Below are 16,668 nucleotides of genomic sequence, written 5' to 3'. Positions count from 1 at the left end.
GACTGATTCAGGGCCCTGCCGAGGCTGTGGGGATGGATCCCCTGCCTCCCGGGATGGGACCCTGCCCTGCTGGCCTCTTCCCTGGAACCGAGGTCAAGGCCCAGATCACTCCTCTGGCTCCTACTGACAGGGAAGACCCTCAGGATGTGCCGGGCCAGGGGCAGCTCCTTTCCTCCCTGGGCTGCTCTGAGGAGCCTCCTGTTTACTCTGAGTCCCTGGGGGACAGGCCGTGTGCTGGCCCCCAAGTCATGGGCTCCAAAATCACAGCAGCCTGGAGGCAGGAGCCTCACTGTCCCCATTTCACAGAAGAGCAGGCCGAGAGCCTGCCGTGGACTCGCAGGGAGTCAGGGGTGGGCGAGGGCCTCTCTGCAGCCGGGGCTGGCCCTGCCCTGAGGGGGCCACCTGTGTGGACTCAGAGGAACAGAGGGTGTGCCTTATCCAGCGCTCTTCCTGGGGGTCCCCCAAATGTCGCCCCGCATTTTTTCCAAGGGTGAGCACAGCCTTCCCCCACGTGGCATCAGAGCTGAGGAATTGCTCTGTCCTGGGCCCAACCAGGGTCCTGCACTGAGCCCACTGGGCAGAGAGCACCCTGCGTTTTGCCTGGGGCAGGGCCCAGGGCGCACCGTCTTAGAGGGGTGAGGCCGAGAACCACTCTCCCCCATCTCTGACGTGGTGGTGGGAAGGGGGCAGGCACCTCCGGGGAGACGGAGCACAGGGTCTGGGCTTTGCTGCCCCCTGGTGTCCTGTGACCTGACCGTGGGAAAGGCCCAGCAGTTCAGCCTCTGCCGCTCGCGGGAAAGGCTCGAGCTGTCCCCCTAGCGGAGGAGAAGGCGGTGGGACCCTCGGGACGCCCGCCAAGCCGGCCCCAGTCCCGGGGGTGGGGCGTAGGGGAGACAGCCCAGGAGGGAATGCCCAGGCCTGGGCGGGTCTTCTGGTTGGTTCCAGGAAGGGGGTGAAGAGACGCTGACCCGGACAGGAAGTTATCTTCTGGGAAAGCACGAGCCCCTCTGTGACCTCATCCAGGGAGGGATCCCCAAAGAGGATGGGTCGCTGCTGGGGTAGCTGCTCAGAACTCCTGCTGCTTCCCTGTCAGGTGCAGCTCCAGCCGGTGGGGCCTTGAGCTGCCCCCCATTAGTGGTGCCCCCGGGTGCTCCCCAACTTCACACTCAGCGCTCCAGTTACCCCGTCGAGCAGCGTGTCTTTCCTGTGTGGGTAGGACGGCCTGGACAGCCGTGTCTGGGCCCACAGCCCCGCATGCAGCAGGTGCCTCATATCTTTTTTTTGAGATTTTATTTATTTATTTATTTGAGAGAGAGAGAGAGAAACAGCGTGAGAGGGGAGAGGGCCAGAGGGAGAAGCAGGCTCACCGCTGAGCCGGGAGCCCGATGCGGGACTCGATCCCAGGACTCCGGGATCATGACCTGAGCCAAAGGCAGACTCTTAACAAACTGAGCCTCCCAGGCGCCCAGCAGGTGCCTCATAAACGTGGGCTGAACAGAGCATGGCTTCCTGGAGGCCGGGCGGCTCTGGACTGGGGATAAGGCCCCTCCTCCCCTGGCCCAGGCCTCTCTTGGGGACTAACCAGGGCTTCTTCATCACTTGGGCAGTTGGTCAGGAGGCGGGGTGATGATTCTGGGGAGCCCATCTGTCATCTGCCGGATATCGAAGCAGCGGTATAGGGGGTCCCCCGAATATCATATCTTCGGTGGGACACGGAGACGCAGGCCTGAGGACACGTACTGAGTGATGAGTAGCCCCGGCCCCCACCCCTGTCCAGGCCTAGGCGGGGTGGGGGCTCGGCGCTGCGTGGACGGCCCTGTGAGCAAGCAAGGTGCATCTCATCAGGCCATGGCCACACACCAGCATTCACTTCATGTGTTCAAGCTTTTCTGTGTAAAACAACATCCAGTGACCTCGTTTAAATGAAAGAGAAAGGCAAAGTAGAGCTACACTTTTTATCTCATTATGACATTTCAGGGAGAAAACACGATTGTGGAATATACTGGAAGAGAAACCGTAGCTTCTCAGGGTAGGCAGGAACCTTGCCCTCGCGGGAACCTGGGGCCTCAGGGGTTTCCTGTGTGGCAACGGGTGGGGCGGTGCTTCTGAGGCGCGGGACCCGCGGAGGCCTTGGGCGTGGGACTTGTTGCCCAACCACATACCCAACGCACAAGAGCAAAACACCTGAGCGGCGTGCAGCTCTTATTTTTTAGGTGAGGTTTTTATTTTGGTGTCATTCACATGGAATTGTAAGAAATAACACAGAAACACCCCGCGTGTCCTTTGCCCGGTTTCCCCCGTTGGTGATGTCTTGCAAAACTAGGGTACGGGGTTTACGGGGATATTGACACTGACGTGGGCAGGATAGAGAACGTTCTCCCAACACGAGGCTTCCTCCTGCTTTCTCTTAAAAATGTTTTGATCTATTTTTAAAAAATTGTCATGAAATATAAATGAGATTCACCGTGCTAGCCATCTGCGGGTGCACAACTCAGTGGCATGAAGCACATTCACCGCGGTGCGCCCGTCCCCGCCATCTGTCTCTGGAACATTCCATCTTCCCAGACTGACGCTCTGCCCCCGTGAAACCCTGGCTCCCCGCCCTCCCTGGTCCCTGGCGCCTGCTCTCTCCAGGAACTTGATGACTCTAGGTCCCTCGTGCAAGTGGGTTCAGAGGGAGTTTGTCCTCTTGGGACTGGCTTAGTTCCTGGAGCTCCGCATCCTCAGGGTCAACCATGCTCCACAAAATGCGCGTCAGAGCTTCGGTGACCATCCACGGTGCAGGTAACGCATGCGCTGGTCCGTTCGTCTGTGAGGGACACTGCTTCCTCCCTCCGGCCGTCATGAACACAGGTGTGCAGGCCCCAGAGGCCATCCCTCACTTCCGAACCCCTAGTCCAGGGCTGAGGGCTGGAGCGCGGGGGGTGGGGGGACGGGCCAGTGGGGTGGGGAGTTGGGTGTGCAGCGGACAGGAACTGTCCTGACTGCCCGGCAGAGCTGCCTTCTGGGGAACCCGTGGGTTCCCCTGGGGCTGGCCCGGCGGCCCAGCCCTCACCAGCAATGAATGTCAATACATCTCTCCATCAGACTTTTTCTTGTAAAAGTGAAACACTGTTGTGAAAAAACCCATACAAGGTAGAGGAGAATAAAGCAGAAAGGGGAAGTTAGTCCTTGGTCAGAGCCTTCCCCACGCCCCCAGCGGAAGGATGCCTGACTTTTTTCAGGAGGCAGGGAAACAGGGCACGCGGGCAGGATTTATTCAAGGCACATCATAGGTCCTCCTGGCTGGGCTGTGTGCGTGTGCACCGTGTGGAGGCCTGTGTGTGTGGGTGTCGGGATCCTTTGGCACATCGGCCTCCCAGAGTTACCTCCAGGTGATCAGCATTTGCCTGAGAAAGAGCGCTTTGTTCCCCGTGCGGTGACCCTAGCTGAAGAACGCAAACATTGCCCACTCCCTGCAGCCGGGCACCTGGGCGTGTGCCCACGCCGTGAGGGTGGGGGATTGCCCGTGACGGTGCGGGAATGCTCCCGGGGGCACCGTGGGCCGGTAGGTGGCAGCTTGCATGGGTTTTGGGGTGTGTCGGGGGATTGGGGCTGTGTGTGTGCCTTGAGTGCGGCTAGGAGCTGGGAAATCTGTGACCGGGCGTCTTAATGTTATAGGACTTTTGTCCCCTTAGTGCCCGCAGCTCGTGGTCACGCTGCTTCGAAGAATGAAGAGGTGGACCAGACGAAGAGTGGCAAAGCAAAGTTTATTGACATAGTGCAAAGCTCCCGGAAAGGAAGGGGACCCGAGAAGGTTGCCATTTTGGCTTTCAAATTTAGGGGTTGTATTTTTCATTTATTTAATTTTTTAAAGATCCCATTCATCTATTTGAGCGAAAGCGAGAGAGAGCACAAGCAGAGAGACGGGGAGAGGGAGAAGCAGACTTCCCTGAGGAGCCCAACCCCATCCCAGGACCGCCGGAGACCCTGGGATCACAACCTGAGCTGAAGGCAGACGGCAGACGCTTCACCGACTGAGCCCCCCAGGCGCCCCTAGGGGTTTTTAGAAGCTCTTCCGAGGAACTATCCTGAGCATCCCGAGAGTGGGCCCCCTGAGGATTGGCCGCTAAGGTGTGCCAATCAGGGTTGGATCATGCCCTCCACCTATGAGGTTATCGTTCACGTGTTGCTGGTCCTGTGGGCTGACCTCTGGGAGACTACCTGCCCCAACCTGTGACAGTGACCGAGGTTTCATGGTTAGTAGTTTTGTTTCGGGATGTGTTGTGAATGTTGCTCCTGCAGAGGCTGCTGGACAGGAAGCTGTCGTGGTCTTGTCTAAGCTGTAAACGGATGCTCGTACGGTTTTGTCTCAGCTGTCCTGGCGCCCTGTTTTCTTGCTGGGGACCCCGGCCCCGACGACCTACGTGTCCAATGAACTGATACTAACACTCCTGGCCTGCGTCATAAGCGGAACGGAGCAAGGCGGAGGCCGTGCGTGCGAGAAGCCGCAGGGTGAGCTGGTGGCTCGGGGGCCTGACGTGGTTCCGTTTTGTCTGAGCGCACCTGGTCCGCGTCCTTGTTGAAGCTGACACGCTGTGACATCACTGGATTCACCCAGAGAACCCCAAGCCCCAGCTTTCCACGGATGCGAGGCTTCTCCCACCTCATGTGTCCCAGGGGGCCTGCGCTGTGTGCCTGCTGCTGGGGACACAGCAGTGACCGGGGACGGAGCTCCTGGTCCTCAGGAGCCCACCTTCTGGTGGGAGGTCGCCCTGGACCGTGTGCCCCCAGATTCACGCGTGCAAGTTCTGACTCCTGACGTGGCTGCACCCGGAGACAGGGCTTCTAGGAGGTAAATAGGGCTACATGACATCATACGGGGGGGCCTGATCCCACAAGATCCCTGCCCCGAAGAGGAGGAGGGTGGCCTGGGCGGCTCAGTCAGCTAAGTGTCCAACTCTTGATCTCAGCTCAGGTCTTGATCTCGGGTCTCGGGTTCAAGACCTGCCCTGGGCTACAGGCTGGGCGTGGGGCCAGCTCAAAAACAAACCAGAGGAGGAGACACCTGAGACCTCTCTCCCCATGTGTGCACAGAGGAAGGCTGTGGGGGACACGGCACAGTGGCAGCGTCTGTGATCCAAGGAGAGAGGCCCCGTGATCTCGGACTTCCAGTTCCAGAACCCAGAGAAACAGATGTGTGTTGTGTAAGCATCTCCACCCCCAGCCGGAGGCACCAGGCCCCAGAGAGTGTGGGGAGGGGCAGACGTGGCTTGATTTGTAGCTGGAAATGTGCCCCAGCTGCTGCCTGGCTGTGGAGAGAGGGCTGAGGGTGGTGTGGAATGTTCCTGAGCCTGCTTCCCAAGCCCAGAAGGGGCCAGCCCGTGGGGGGTGCAGCACGTGGCGGGGGGGGGGAGCAGCACGGGGGGGGTGGGGTGGGGAACAGCACAAGGGGGGAGCAGCATGGAGAGGGGAACAGCACGGGGGGGAGTAGCACAGGGCGGGAACAGCACAGGGGGGAGCGGCGGGGGGGCCGGGGAGCACTCTGGCCTCCAGGCTCCTGGTTCTGGGTGGGAGGAGCAGACTCTTCCCATTGCTGGGGAGGAGCTGGTGAGGGGCTGGCACACACCAGGCTTGGGACGCCTGGGAAAGGGGGGTCAGCGACTGATGCCCTGGTCTGGAGCCTGGGGGAGACCATCCCCCAGTTCTGCTCCCAGGAGCCGGCCCCTCAACCTCTGGGAAGCCCCCAGGCTCCCCGCACACCCTCTGGCCCTCCTCTGACCCTCAGCCCTGCATCCTTCCCCTCTGCCACGGGCATGAGGCCATGCAGTGGGGTCCGCTCCGCCCACCCTCCCCTCCACGGTGACAGTAGGGGCTGCCTCCTGCAGGCTTCCCACCTCCAGGCATCGCCCGTGTCCCCTCTAGAGCCCCACCCTCCCCCTCTGCAGCCTGGCCCCTGCCTCTCACGCCTCCCACCTGGCCCACCCCTGGAGCCGCTCATCAGCCTCCTGTCCGCCCAGTCCACCCTCCACACCAGCCTGAAGCTTGCACGGTCGCCCTGCAGGAGCGGGCCTCGGCCACTGTGCCAGCCCCCCGCCTCACCAAGAATGGACGCCAGGCACTGCCCGTCTGCATCGCTCAACCTACGTTCTTTCTCAGAGATACCCTTTCCCACCTGGTCCCCCCCCAGGACTCCTCTGCATCCTTCGTCCCACCTGGCACCTGCCTCCCTCACTAAGCAGGTGCCCACCACATGACTTATCTCTGGCTTTTAGATGTGGCTCCCTCCTTAGACCTGGAGCCCCAGGAGGGCGAGGACCAGGTCGCTTTGCCTCTGAACCCACTGTCCAGCCTGGAGCTCACACAGAGCAGGGGGAGCTGAGGCTAGCCCGAATGCAGAGGAGAGGAGGGCACGCTCCTGCAGCGGGGTCTCAGGACACCCCCGCTCCCGCTCTCCGAGGTCTGGCTCAAGCCATCACCATCTCTCTCCTACCCCTCAAGACACTGGAAATCTGTCTCAAGAAGAAAGGGGAAATGTGACCGGGGGATTCCCAGAGTCCCTGTGCACTGTCTTGACCGGGAAGTCACAGGGAGGCAGTGGGATACCTCAGGGTAAGGCACCCAGCTTGAGCCCTGTGGGTCTCTGGGTACAACTCGGGCTGAGTCAGGAGAGTTGGGGGCGTCCCAGGGCCCAGGTCACATGGGGCTGTGGGAGGAGAAGCCCCAGGGTATGGGCTCACTTCACCCAGCAGGGAAGATGGGGTGCAGGACCACAGGGAGCCTCAGACGTGCTGATTTCCGGGGGCCCAGCACTGAGAAAGGGGAGGGCCACACCCAGCAGGTGACGGCCAGCAAGGGGGACACCTGGTGGGGGTGGAGGGCCCTGTCACCAGCCTCCTCCTTCTGTCTCACCTCCTCAATGATGAATCAGGTACTCCTGCCCTGTCGCTTCCCCCGGTGCCCAGGATCTCCTGTCCAGGGTCCCTGGGAAATGGAATTAGGTAGTGACCGTGAGGTGGCTGCTGGCCACCTCCATCAGGAGGAGCATGGCAGGAGTTGGGAAGTCGGTGGGGGTGCGGCAGGAGGCAGAGGGGGTGTTGGCACCCCCACACCCTGCCTTGGGTCCCTGAGTGTGCTCTGAGACCCCTGTGTGCTGCTGGTGTTCCTAGAACATTCTAGAATACTTCCCAATGCAGGTGAGGGCTGAGTGGAGGGTGCAGAGAGGGCGGCCCTTCCCCTTCATTGGACACCCCCCTTAGGCAGGAGGGTATAAGAGCACATGTGCGGCAGGGTGCGGGCACGTCTAACGCGGGCTGCTGGTGTGGGGACAGAGCCGGTATTGAGGGGTCTCATGGGGGCTCCTAAGCCCCTGGGTCCGGCCTGACCCCATCCTGCTTCAGGGCCCTGGTGTCCATGGGGCCGGGCTGGTGGACCTGGGGGACGATGGTCACCCTGGGGTGGCCGGAGTGGCAGGCTCCGCACAGGGGTCAGACAGCACACGTGTCCCAGGTATTGAAGGCGGGAAGAGCAGAAGGAGGAAGGAGGCCACACAGCCCACCAGGGAAGGAGGAATCCGGGACCACCCGCAGCTCCAGGACCCAGGAGTGCAGCCCCCAGAGGCCAGGGCTGGTTCTGTGAGGAGGGGGCTAGGCCCCCACGAGGGAGGCAGCCTATTTCCGGGACACCCCCAGAAGGAGGAGCACGAGGTCAAGGACTCCTCTCCTGCGTCCTTAGCATCTCCCTCCAGTGCTCCTGGCGCTGGAGCCTAAAGCAAGCTGCAGGCAAAGGAGGAAACCCGTCGGCCACCCCAGGCCCAGCCCCGCCGAGCCGCGAGGTGGCTGGGCAGCTGGGGGACAATGACAAAGCAGCGGGCCCACTGGTGCCTTCGGTGACTTACTTTACAAAGGCAACTGAGGCCTGGGAGTGGGCCTGGGGCTTTGACTGGGTGATGAGAGGAGAGAGCAGCCCCCGCCCCTGGGGCTCCCCCACACCCACCCCCCGGAGCCAGAGCCTCTCCGAGTGGGTGGGCATCAGCACGCCCATTGCAGAGGTGGGGTCTCACCCACAGGCCGAGTCCCAGGTCAGAGTCCCACAGGACTGCGTCCCCCTGCACGCCTCGCTCCGGGACGCTGCTCATTGTTCAGGAGAAGCGGAGGTGCTCAGGAGGCCTCTTCCCTCCCAGCGGGCATGGGGTCGGCCTCGGCTGGCTGGGCAAGAGCCGGCAGGCCCCAAGAGCATCAGGCACGCCCCCTGGCCTCTTTGAGCAAGGAGGGGCGGGTCCAGACCATCTGCGAGGGTCGCCCTACTCAGCTAGTTCAACCCAGTGCCCCCAGGACGGGCGTCTTGACTATCCTGCAGACCCCCTGCGCCCCAGCCTCGCTGGGCCCGGACCATGCAGCAGAGGGAAGGTTCCCAGGAAGGGTCCCGGCAGGACCTGCAGGCGACATGAGCCAGCGGCCACGCACGGGACACGAAGCTGCCCCGTAAGTGCTGCTCGGATGGATGAGCGAGTGGGGAATCGGGCACATCTCCTCAGGCCGGGGCGCGTCCCTTACAGAGTCAGACTTGGTAGCGGGGCCACTCACCCACGTTGGACTTCATCTGTTCAATGATTTGTCAAATGACATCCAGCGACCATGTGGAAATGAGAAAGGCAGAGGGCAGCCGTCCTCTTGTGTTCCTGGTGACAATGAGAGGAAACCATGGTGACCGTCCTGGGTGGGGGCTCCCTCTGACAGGCCCTCAGGTGTGGGGGCATGGCCCGTGCTCGTCTCGTGGGGGCTCCCAAGCCCCTGGGTCCGGCCTGACCCCTCTCCTGCCTCGGAGGCTGGGCTGGTCATCCTGGGGACGGTGGTCAGAGCGCTTCTGAGCGCTGGGCAGCCCCACTCCAGCCCGTGATTCACCCCTGCCTGCTTCCTTCCCTGGCACCCACGCTGTCCTCCTCGGTGTCCCCCGGAAGTGGGATTAGGTAGTGACCCCAGGGCCAGTGGTGCCAGTCAGGACAAGGAAGGGGCTCGAGGTCAGTCTGGGCTGGTGACCAGAGATCAGCTCACTGGAGGGGGTGGTTCCTGGGTCTGGTGAGGGCTGGACCTCGGGGTCTGACGGGAACGTGCCCGGGGCCCTTGGAGCTGGACTCGCACATCAGGGTCGGGATGGGTCTGCTGGGAGGGAAGTCAGAGGCTGCCATGCCCATCACACGAGCCCCGGGGCTGAAATGTGACGTGGGAGCCATGGGGCTCCGGGGGAGACGCCCCAGGACACTTCCCATTTGAGGCGCCAGCAGGGGTGTGCTACCTCTCACCAGCCCCCAGCCTGCGTCAGGGCACCAGGCATGCGGGGGCCCCCCAGCCCCAAGCTGCCCACAGGGCCACCAGCTCTGCGGACAGCGGTGGTGTCGGGAAGCCCGGGTTGGGGGGGCCCCTTCTGGATGGGGAGATTAGGGCTTGGGTCTGAGCACGGTTCGCACCCCAGAGACCCTGGGCCAGACCCTGCTGCTTTCTGAGCCCGTTGTCCCATCTGTGAAATGGGAGCGAGAATTAACCGGCCCAGCCCCCTCCCAGGGACAGGTGGGGTGTGAACCCAATGGGTGGGGCTCAGGGAAGGCAAAGTGTCACCCCCTCCCTCACTCCCACCATGGGTGGCGGCGGGGGGACTGGGGGTGCTCCCCTCCCCAGCCTCCAGCGGTCTGGGGAGAGACCCCTCTGCAGAGCTGTGCTCAGGAATGTGTAGGTGGAAACCAGCCCTCCCCAGTCCCAGACAGAGGGCACTGCGTGGGGGACGGGGTTCCTTTGGGGGGACGGTCACCCTGCTTCAGCCGACGCTGTGACAGGGAGCAGGAAACCAGGAGGGCTCCTTGTGGCCTTGGTGCTGGAGGGAAGCCGCTGGGTGGCTCCCCGGGCATCCGATCGGCAGGGGAAACGCAGGTGCACGATTCTGGGGGGGCACCCGGCTCTAGAGGAAAGTCGGGGGTTGCTGCTGAGGGAAAGGGGAGAGGCCAGGAGAGCTTGCTCAGCCAGAACTTAGCGGGGCAGGCAGACGGGGCCCAGGCTGTCTGTGTGGTCCCGCCTCCCGCCTTTGCATACCCCTCCCCTCCCCTCCGCTCGACGAGCACTTCTGCTTTGCTGGGCAGCTCCTGCCTCCTGCGCAGCTGGCCCCGCACCCCTCTCCCGCCCGTCACTGTGGGGTCCTGTGGGGTCCTGGCCCCTGGCAGCCTGGCTCCCACAACGGCAGATACTGGGAGAGGGAACTGAGGCCAAGCTCCGATCGGAATAGCCTCCCCCATTGGGCCACAGACAGTTTCTCTTTCCCTTTCCTTTTAGAGAAGGCAGGTTCCGGGTTGAGTGTGAGCTCGACCTGCTGGCGGGGGTCCGGGGACAGCGGCTGGGGAATGAGGGGTCCTGAAGAGGGACATGGAGCCTCTTCGAGGCTGGGAGCCGCCCCCCTGGAGCCTGACACCCAAGGCTGATGCCCTGAGCCAGGTGAGTCCCCCGAGCCCGTGTGTGTCTGCGTGTCTGTGTCCCAGGGCTCCCTGGTGTCCCCAGTCCTGGCCCCTGGGTGTGCTCCTGCCCTCTCTGCGGACCCTGCCCTGGGCCATATCCACTTCCTGTCTCACATGGGCTTTTGTCCCCCAGCACTGTCCCTCTGGGCTGACGCAGCCCCTGGCACCCAGTCCCCTGATCCCACAGTATGGGGGAGCAGAGTGGCAGGAAACCATACCCACCAGCCGCGGAAATGCTCCTCTCCTCTGTGGACACCCTTCCCCTGCCACCCTTTTCAGGGCCCACAGGCCAGCCCCCGCGGCAGGAGGCTGCTCTTGGAAAGCAGGTGGGCAGGGAACCCCACCCATCTCCTCCACCCTCCGCCTGCAGCCTGGCTGATAGTTGATGAGATGAACTCCTTACTTGTGCAGAGGGCGGCTCCATGACCCTGCTGGGCGGGCTGCCTGCCCAGGCCATTGCTCCTCCCACCCTGGAACTGGGTTCCCCGGATAGCCCCCCTCACCCCCAGGCCCAGAGCCACGTGTGTCCCCTGCCGGGCCGGTGACTCCTCCAGCCATCCCTGCTCTGACCCTGCGGTTCCCCAAGGGCTGTTGCTCCCCCATTTCACAGAGGGTGAGCCTGAGGCCCCAGGGGCCGCCCTGGCAACTGCTCTCCTCCATGCGGATCCTGTCTCCTGCAGGCCCTGTACCTGCTCCTCCTGGGGTCCCTCCCCTGTGCCCTGGCCATGGCCCCGTGCAAAGAGGAAGAGTATCCAGTAGGGTCCGAATGCTGTCCCAAGTGCAGCCCAGGTAGGTGCATTCCTGGAGGGACCCACCCCTTCCCTGCCTGGGGCCCATACCTCAGCTCATGCTCCACCCCCTGGGGCCATCTGAACCCCCCGGGGGCAGGAGCACAAACAGGGGAGGGCTGAGTGCCTCCCCCCCAGCTTTGACTCTTCCTCCCAAGACCCTCACAGCTGCAGTGCACAGGGATGTGGCCTGGGGACCCAGCCGGCCCATTTATGGCCAGAAGCTGGGGCCCAGAGCCGGCATGGGGTACGGTCACACCCACATGCACCAGGAGGTTCCCACTCCCCCCGACCCCCCGCCAGAGCTGGCTCACTGGTGAGAGGCAGCTGACGCGCTGTGCAGTGTGGGGGACAGCTCAGGTGCCTTTCGGGGTCTGGGGGTGTCCTGCCTGCTGGGGGCTTCCAGGCAGCAGGCCCGGTGAGCGCCCACGGGGCCCTCCCCAGGCCCGAGTGACACAGCCGTGCTGGGCGCAGGTTACCGGGTGAAGGAGGCCTGTGGGGAGCTGACTGGCACGCTGTGTGTTCCCTGTGACCCCGGGACCTACACAGCCCACCTCAATGGCCTGAGTGAGTGTCTGCGGTGCCGAGTGTGTGACCCAGGTAAGGGCCCTGGCTCGGCCGCCATCCCGCTCGGCCCCACGTCCTGTTGCCGCGGGGCGCCCGCAGGGCCTGGGGGACCGGACCCTGTCCACCCACAGTGTGCAGGGCCTCAGGACCGCAGCCCCCACACCACACCGCTGAGGGCCCCCCTCGTGGCCCAGCACGCGGACCCTCGCCTTCGTCCTGCCAGGTGGTCTGGGCTGGAGGGGCCCCAGGAGGAAAAGCAGGACCCAGGAGACGGCCGCAGTGCTTTTGGGCCCAGCCGGGTGGGGGTGAGGGCTTGGAGCCTCGGGCTCACCCACACGTCCTCGATGCCCTGAAGAAAGCACCTGTGTCATCGGGCTGAGGTTGAGGTGCCGATGGCAGACGAGGCTGTCGCTCAGCAGGGGCTCGGGGGTGAGCCCAGGCCCAGCACAGCCCCCCCCCCCCCCCACTGCCAGCTCAGGCAGGGGGCTCTCACCGTTCCCTCGCTGCCCTCTGCCTCGCCTGCTTGCAGCGTGGGACCCTGTCCGAGGTGGGGCCGCTTCAGGTGTGGGTGGCCTAGGGCTGGGACCTGCCTTCAGGGACTGCCCCACGGCTGACTGTGGTTCTTGCTTCCTGTGTGGGCCCCGCGGGGACAAGGCCGTTTCCCCACCAGTCAGCTCCCCTCCTGAGGACACCCTTCTACCACCCTCCTGACAGCTGGCCCCTCCTCCTTTTCCAGCCCTTGGTGCTGCGGCTCAGGTCCCTCAGAGCCCCGAGGGACATACCCTGTGCCCAGCGGGAGCAGGCCCGGGTCTGGGCTGGGCAGGGCGTGCACTTGGCCGGGTCCTCAGGCAGGAGCACAGCTGGACCCGGACACACACACCAGGCTGCAAAGCTGGGCTGGGGGGCCGGTCACCAACCCGTCCCCAGACCCCCGGCAGGAGCCCAGAGGCCTGTGGCTGCTGTCCAGGCCTCTGCTTGGTCTCCTCCCGGGACGGGGCGCTCGGCACTGGCCATGGCAGCCCATATGGCTGCTCTCAGCTCCTTCTCTTGGGTCCCAGCCATGGGCCTGGTGACCAGGCAGAAGTGCTCCCGAAAAGAGAACACTGTGTGCGTCTGTGACCAGGGCCACTTCTGCATCAGTGAGGATGGGGACGACTGTGCCGAGTGCCGTCCGCACACGCCCTGCCAACCTGGCCAGAGGGTGCGGGCCAGAGGTGAGCCGCAGACCCTGGGTGCCCCGACCCCCTGGTCTCTACTCAGCGGCAGAGCTGAGCGGCACCCCCTTAAGAGACAGACCCCAGACCCAGCCTCCCTCCTGGCCTGGGCCCCTGCTCCCCTCTGCCCGGCCCTCTCATTTCTCAGGCACCAAGTGGCATGACAGGATGTGTGAAGACTGCCCTCCCGGGACCTTCTCGGCCAGTGGGGCCCTGGAGGAGTGTCAGCCCTGGAGCACGTAGGTGATCCTGGGGTGGTCTCAGCCCCACGTCCCCAGGAGGGGCTCCTCCATGCTCCCCTGGCAGATAAGGGCCCTCCTCCAGTGGAAACTCCAGGGATCCCCCCTGCTGCTCCCCATCATGTGCCGGCCTTCAGGAGAGAAGCTGCCGGACCCCGTGGCTCACACCCCCTATCACGGTAGCTGATGTGAGCTTCTTGGAGGCCAAGGATGGATCTTCTCTCCTGGGGCAGATCTGGAGGGAGCTGGTGCCCGATTCCGGGGCCCCTGTGGCTCTGGGGTGTCCCCAGATGCCAGGGCTGTGGGGGCTCCCAGTGAATCTGGAGTCAGGGGAAGGCTGTCAGGAAGTTTCTCAAAGTGAGAACCTTGTTCTTTCTGTGACGGAATCCCCCGAATGCCCATCCCCGGGTCCTGGGGGGAGCCTGGGGTGACTAGATGTGGCCGATGTCGGGAGAAGGGAACAGGTTCTCTCTTCCACCATCCTGCCTCTCCCAGGTTGTCCCTCTGTCTGCCACACTGGCTCCGAGGTTGCGTCCCCCTGACCAGGGCTCTGTCCGCCCTGTCTCCTCGGACCCCATCCCCGCCCCTCTCCCTGGGCATCCCTGTTTACCCACCTCTTCCTTCCCTTCCTCCGTCTGCCCGTTGCCGTGAGGCCTGAAAGGAGGCCAGACCCGAGCTCCCCCCACCCCCGTCTCCCCCGCCCCGGCCTGGAGCCACCGGAGCAGGGGCTGTGGGCGGCCGCCCGCCCTGCCGCGCTCGCTGTGCCGCAGACCCTCCCGGCTCTGAGCGCCAGGCCCCGCGCCCGAGCTGCTCCGAGCCCTCCCCGCTGCTCTCTCCTAGGTGTAGCGGCCCTTTCCAGACACAAGCCGACCCTGGGACCAGCAGCTCAGATGTCACGTGTTCGTCCTGGGGCCTTTACGTTTTTGTGAGCAGTCTTGTCATAGCGGGGGTCTGTGTCCTCACAGTCCTCGGGATGAGGATGAAAAAGAGACAGTCGCCTGGTGAGCATGGTGCTGGGTCCCATCGGGGCTCCGGGCCCAGCAGTGGCATCTCCCCACTCTCTCCCTCTAAGGTGGGGAGGCAGCCGGCAGGAGCATCTCCAGGACTCCTTGGCTCCTCTCAGGGGGGCTGTGCCGGCCTGGGGATGTGGGCTTCCCACTGAGCGGGAGTCCTGATGTCATGGGACCACCAGGGGTGGAGGGATGGGAGGACAGGGCCCCCTGCTCCGGGAGCCCCCTGCCGCCCCCATGCTCACTCCCGACCACGGACCCCGAGTCCCCGTCTGCCCTCAGGGCAGAGAAGCACCGGGCAGGCTGCAGACAGAGTGGGGGAGCACGGGGCGGGGTTGGAGGGGCAGCAGCAGGCCTGCCACGGGCGAGGCCGAGTGCCCCCGCGAGGCCACATAGCATCCATCCACTCCGCCCCTGCCCACTGACCCGCCTGCTGTGGGCTCCACATCTGGCCAGGCCCCAGCTCTGTAGACCCAGCTCTGGCCTTTGGGGAGCCCCGGGCGTGCCCGTGAGGGAGCAGGCACTCAGCAAAGCAGTCCAGATGGGGACGGTCGCCCACCTTCTTGGGCTACTGTCAGCTACTGTCCTGGGTCCTCACACCGGGGCCCCCAAGCTGCAGGCAGGTCTCGGGGTCCCAGGCTCTGAGCGATTCTGGGGCACCTGCTCCCTGAGGGGTAGGGGACCCTCCTCTGTGAAGGGCTCACTCCCTTTCCCTGGATGACCATCACTGGAGTGAGTTAGGGACAGGGTTTGGCAGCTGGGCACTCGGGCAGGAGGTGCCCCATGTTGGCCCACGTCCTGGGCCCTCTGCTGGACGAGTCCAGCAAGGAGTCTTGTCCACATGGGTTTGGCCTATCCCCCAGAGGGTCCTTCTCGCAGGGAAAGCCGCAGCGGGAGAAGCCAGGAGCTCGGGTCCCTCCAGCCCCCGTCACTGTGACAGTGTCTCTGTTTTGCAGGGGGACCCACCAAGGCGACATTATTTCACCAGGTATTACTGACCATTCCCACCCGCCCCTGACACACTGGAGATGATGCTGTTGGGCGGGTGGGGGTCCCAGTTCTCGGAGGGCCCTGAGTCCTTAGTGTAAGGCCAAGCCAACTCGGGAAGGGAGGCCCCAGTCCTCCCCTTAGAAACCCAATGACCCTGAGCACTACAAGGTCCCCCAGCTGGACACAGGGCGGGCAGGCTCACCAAGAAAGACACTTAAATTCCAGCCCAGAAGGCACTAGTGAGGCGCTAGTCACATCACAGAAGGGGATGCTGGGTGTGTCCATCCAGGTCCTGCAGGCCCCACCGGATGTCACCACAGTGGCTATGGAGGAGACAGCGTCCGTGTCTCCCGGGAGGGAATGACCCACTCACGGATCGATGGCTCCAGGAGGTAGATGTCTGAGCCATCTTGGGCTGTGCCTGCTAGAAGCTGCCAGGCCCCCAGGGGCAGAATGTGGACCGTCTCTGGGCTTGCTTCACGCTCTACCCAGCATAGGAAGACCGGCCATTGCTCAGGGGGCTTTGGGGACCCCACATGTCTCCCGTCCATTTCATGAGGGGCCCAGAGCCCTCTGCTCACCTCTGTGCTGTCCTCCTGAGGACATGGTCATAAGCCTCTCTTGGCTTCGAGCCCTGCTCACCCCCCAACCCTCAGAGCCTCAGCTTGTCCATCTGTAGGATGGGCCTGCTAGCACCTACCTCATGGCTGAGGTGACACGGGACCACCACAAATGCGGCATGATATGAATGACCATCAGGAATGATTTCTAAATGGGATTGGTTTGCTCAACAAATCAAAATTGTTTTTTAATTTTTCATTAAAAAGTATACTTTACAGATGCTTTGAGAGTGTGTGAATATCCTGTTTCTCCTGAAACTTCCACCCACTGATGAGTTTTGCCTGAATAGCGAGTTTTGAGGATTTCCAGTCGGTGGTGTGATTGCCCCCCTTCTCGGCGTGCTGGCGAGTCAGCATCCGTGGACGGAAGAGCTTCCCTGCGCCCTTTAGCCCGTCACGCGGTGCCTCACGCTTCCTATTTCAACAGTGCATTCTAATACGTTACGGTCATAATTCTGGGGGCTCACGCGGTCCCAGATTTGTCTTACAAGACGCCCTTCGACTCGTTTCTGAGCCACAGTTCCTACTCTGTCCCTGAGAATACTCAACCCAGCGACATCCCGGTGACAATGAGCATAGCAGGCCCACAGGCTGGCTTCTAAGACATTCTCCATCAAAACCACTGGGGTGTTCATAGGAGCGGCTTGTCCCTGGCCAGGGTCTCGGGAAGGGGTCACGTCCAGGACAGGCTCACAGGGCAATCTCCCTTCAAACAACGTTCCCAGTGTTAGATGCGGCCGCTCTAACCATCACCCATCAGCCC

General features: G+C 63.3%; 1 protein-coding gene and 1 long non-coding RNA gene across 8 annotated transcripts in view; one reads left to right on the top strand and one right to left on the bottom strand.

Moving 5' to 3' along the window:
• Positions 1-958: 958 nt before the first annotated feature.
• Positions 959-16,668, bottom strand: part of LOC129045745 (uncharacterized) — a 28,083-nt gene continuing 12,373 nt past the window's right edge. Inside the window, exons 1-4 of one of the 4 annotated variants that reach the window (XR_010411145.1) lie at positions 9,784-10,047; positions 9,033-9,137; positions 8,565-8,659; positions 959-6,963 (exon numbers count right to left, since the gene is read on the bottom strand). This is a non-coding gene — a long non-coding RNA (uncharacterized LOC129045745). Of the gene's footprint in view, positions 6,964-8,564; positions 8,660-9,032; positions 10,048-16,668 lie in introns of those variants that run through there. The other 3 variants (XR_010411143.1, XR_010411144.1, XR_010411142.1) reach the window with 3 other exon arrangements.
• Positions 10,096-16,129, top strand: TNFRSF14 (TNF receptor superfamily member 14). 4 transcript variants are annotated; one of them, XM_064590074.1, is made up of 8 exons: positions 10,096-10,457; positions 11,158-11,266; positions 11,710-11,832; positions 12,891-13,046; positions 13,195-13,285; positions 14,126-14,286; positions 15,252-15,283; positions 15,575-16,129. In XM_064590074.1, the coding sequence occupies exons 1-8, from the start codon at positions 10,389-10,391 to the stop codon at positions 15,647-15,649; spliced, it is 816 nt and encodes a 271-aa protein (XP_064446144.1). In that variant the 5' UTR covers positions 10,096-10,388; the 3' UTR covers positions 15,650-16,129. The 4 variants fall into 4 exon arrangements, with proteins under 4 accessions (XP_064446144.1, XP_064446145.1, XP_064446142.1 ...); XM_064590075.1 differs by having other exon boundaries at positions 10,099-10,457; positions 11,740-11,832; positions 15,575-16,127; XM_064590072.1 differs by having other exon boundaries at positions 10,101-10,457; positions 11,710-11,865; positions 15,575-16,126.

This window comes from Mirounga angustirostris, unplaced genomic scaffold (assembly GCF_029215605.1).
Source record: "Mirounga angustirostris isolate CCGP_5_RB_7025 unplaced genomic scaffold, mMirAng1.0.hap1 SCAF_4, whole genome shotgun sequence".
In the NCBI taxonomy this organism is placed as follows: Eukaryota; Metazoa; Chordata; class Mammalia; order Carnivora; family Phocidae; genus Mirounga; species Mirounga angustirostris.
This window is presented reverse-complemented; position numbering and strand designations above follow the sequence as displayed.